Genomic DNA, 2,500 nt, shown 5'->3' on the forward strand with positions numbered 1-2,500 from the left:
ATTATTATTGTGATTATTTATTTTATTTCTATTTATTATTATCAAACTTTTTGTTCTTTCCTCATTTTTTTTTTTTTTTTTGGGGGGGATATTTTTTTTATATTTTTTTATTGATATATTCATATTACTTTCACTTTGATAATTTTTGTTGTATAAATTTTGTGTCTTCATTTTCCATGTGTTTGTTATTTTTTCTTCTTTATCCTCATCATTTGTATCAAATGAACTATAATTATTTCTAATATCCCCCTTTTTACATTTTACTTTTTTATTTGTTTGGTTAATGCTTTTTAATTTTTCATCATCATCTTTATAATTATTACTATTATTATTACAATTAGTAGTAGTACACTTATTTGTTGAATAATTTGTATCTACATTTATAAAATTATCATCCATATCGGATGATAATTCTTCTGTAATTAAAAATTCTTCATGATTTATATGATCAAAGGATATATTAATACCCCAAAGAAGCAATAAAAAATTAATAAATGCGTTTAATTCATTTGATAAAAAAGATTCCTCCTTCTTATCTTCTTTTATGTTACTTTCATTTATATTGTCTTTTTTTTTAATATCTTTTATATTATTTTCATTTTTTTCACATTGACAATTTGTATTTAATATTTTACTTTCTGTATTATTCCATATGCTATTTTCATCACATGCACATTCTGTATCTTTTTGAAAAACTTGATGATGATTAAATATAGCATCATTATTATCTTGTTTTTCTTGAATAGGTTCTTTTATTATATGCTCCTTATTTTTAACATATCCGTTATTTTCTACACCTTTATATGTTATTGTTGTGGTAGAAGAGATATTAGATGTAGATGAAGCTGAAGAAGACGAGGAAAGAAAAGAAGAAAAAGAAGTGGTAATATAAAGGAAAAAATTATCATTATTATTATCATTATTATTATTATCATTATTATTATTATCATTATTATTATCATCATTATTATTATCATCATTATTATTATCATCATTATTATTATCATCATTATTACTATTATCATTACTATTATCATTACTATTATCATTATTATTTTTTTTATTTTTTTTATTTTTTTTATTTTTTTTATTTTTTGTTTTTATTTCTTCATCTATATCTGTCTCTTTCATATCTTGCTTGACATAGTGGTCTGTTTTTTCTACATCATGCATATTTTTTTCTAAATATATATAATCGAAGATACACTTATAATAATGTGTTTTAATTATATATGATAACATGAAAAATATATCTATCAAAATTAAAAGTAGAAAATTTTTAATAAACGTTACAGTAAAAAGGTAATTCTTATGAAGTTGTTTTTTTTTTTCATATTTTTCTAGACCTATTATAATATCTTCTTTATATAAATAATTATTTAAAGGTAAATTGGAAACTAGGAAATTCCATAATTCTTCAAATGTAATACTATTAGTATCAGCACAATAAAAAGAAGAATTTAAATGAAAAATATAATAAAAATAATTATAATTATATGGATGTACTAAAGAATAATTTAAATGTAATTTTTTATCTATAAAAAATAACAATGGTATTATATCCCTATCAGTAACAATATAATTTTTTTTCTTATATTCATTAAATAAAGGTTCTATTTTTGATTTATTATGTAAAATAAATTTCCTACCATTTTCTTCTTTAACCCATTTATTTAATAATAAATAAATTCGTTTTTCAATATAGGAGTTTTCTTGACTTTCTATTAGTTTAATAATATTATCAAAATTATCTTCTTTTTCATTATTTTTATATTCTTCTAGATTAACATCATCTTCCTTTTTTATATAAGAATTATTTGTAAAATTTTTACAACTTATATTATCATTATTATTTTTTAATTCCTTCATTTCTATATTATGAGAACTTTTTATATGTATTTTATTTTCTGTATTTATTATACCATCTTGACATATAACGGATTCTATGGATTCTTTCAAATCTAATGATATATTAAAAGTATTTGGAAAATGGTTTGACCATTTATTAGAATTGTTTATATCAATATATGATGTCGAATTTAAATTTGTTTTTTTTCTATAACGAATAGATGTTTTTATTTTAATATTTTCTTCATAATAATTTTCATATAAAGAAATTTCATCTTGAGATAAAATGTTTTTTTTTTCATAAATATTTTTCCTAATTTCTTTTCTTTTCTGTTGTTCTTTTATTTTATTTTCTTCTATTAAGTTATCATAAGTATTATAAAAGTCTTTAATTTCATTTTTAATTTTGTTGTTTCCTAAAATGTCTTTATTTTTCATGGTAGTGCATTTTATATATTTTTCATCATTCTTATAATATCCATCCTGTAAATAATGTTCTTCTTTTTTTATTGTTGAATACATATTATAATTAATATAATTTTTTTCCGTCTCATGTGTATTTTTCATACATATTTTCATATTGTTGTCCACCTCGTTTAAGGAAAACCCATCAACATCATCATCATCATCATCAGTTAATCGTATAATATAT

The 2,500-nt window shown here is 19.3% G+C and overlaps 1 protein-coding gene across 1 annotated transcript in view; it reads right to left on the minus strand.

Moving 5' to 3' along the window:
- The window catches only part of PRSY57_1432500 (hypothetical protein), a gene marked incomplete at both ends in the record, with an annotated part of 2,904 nt that continues 404 nt past the window's right edge, over window positions 1-2,500 (minus strand). Inside the window, one exon of the mRNA XM_012909924.2 lies at window positions 1-2,500. This exon is cut by the window's right edge and continues 404 nt beyond it. Coding sequence (XP_012765378.2) covers window positions 1-2,500 — 2,500 coding nt within the window.

This window comes from Plasmodium reichenowi, chromosome 14 (assembly GCF_001601855.1).
Source record: "Plasmodium reichenowi strain SY57 chromosome 14, whole genome shotgun sequence".
In the NCBI taxonomy this organism is placed as follows: Eukaryota; Apicomplexa; class Aconoidasida; order Haemosporida; family Plasmodiidae; genus Plasmodium; species Plasmodium reichenowi.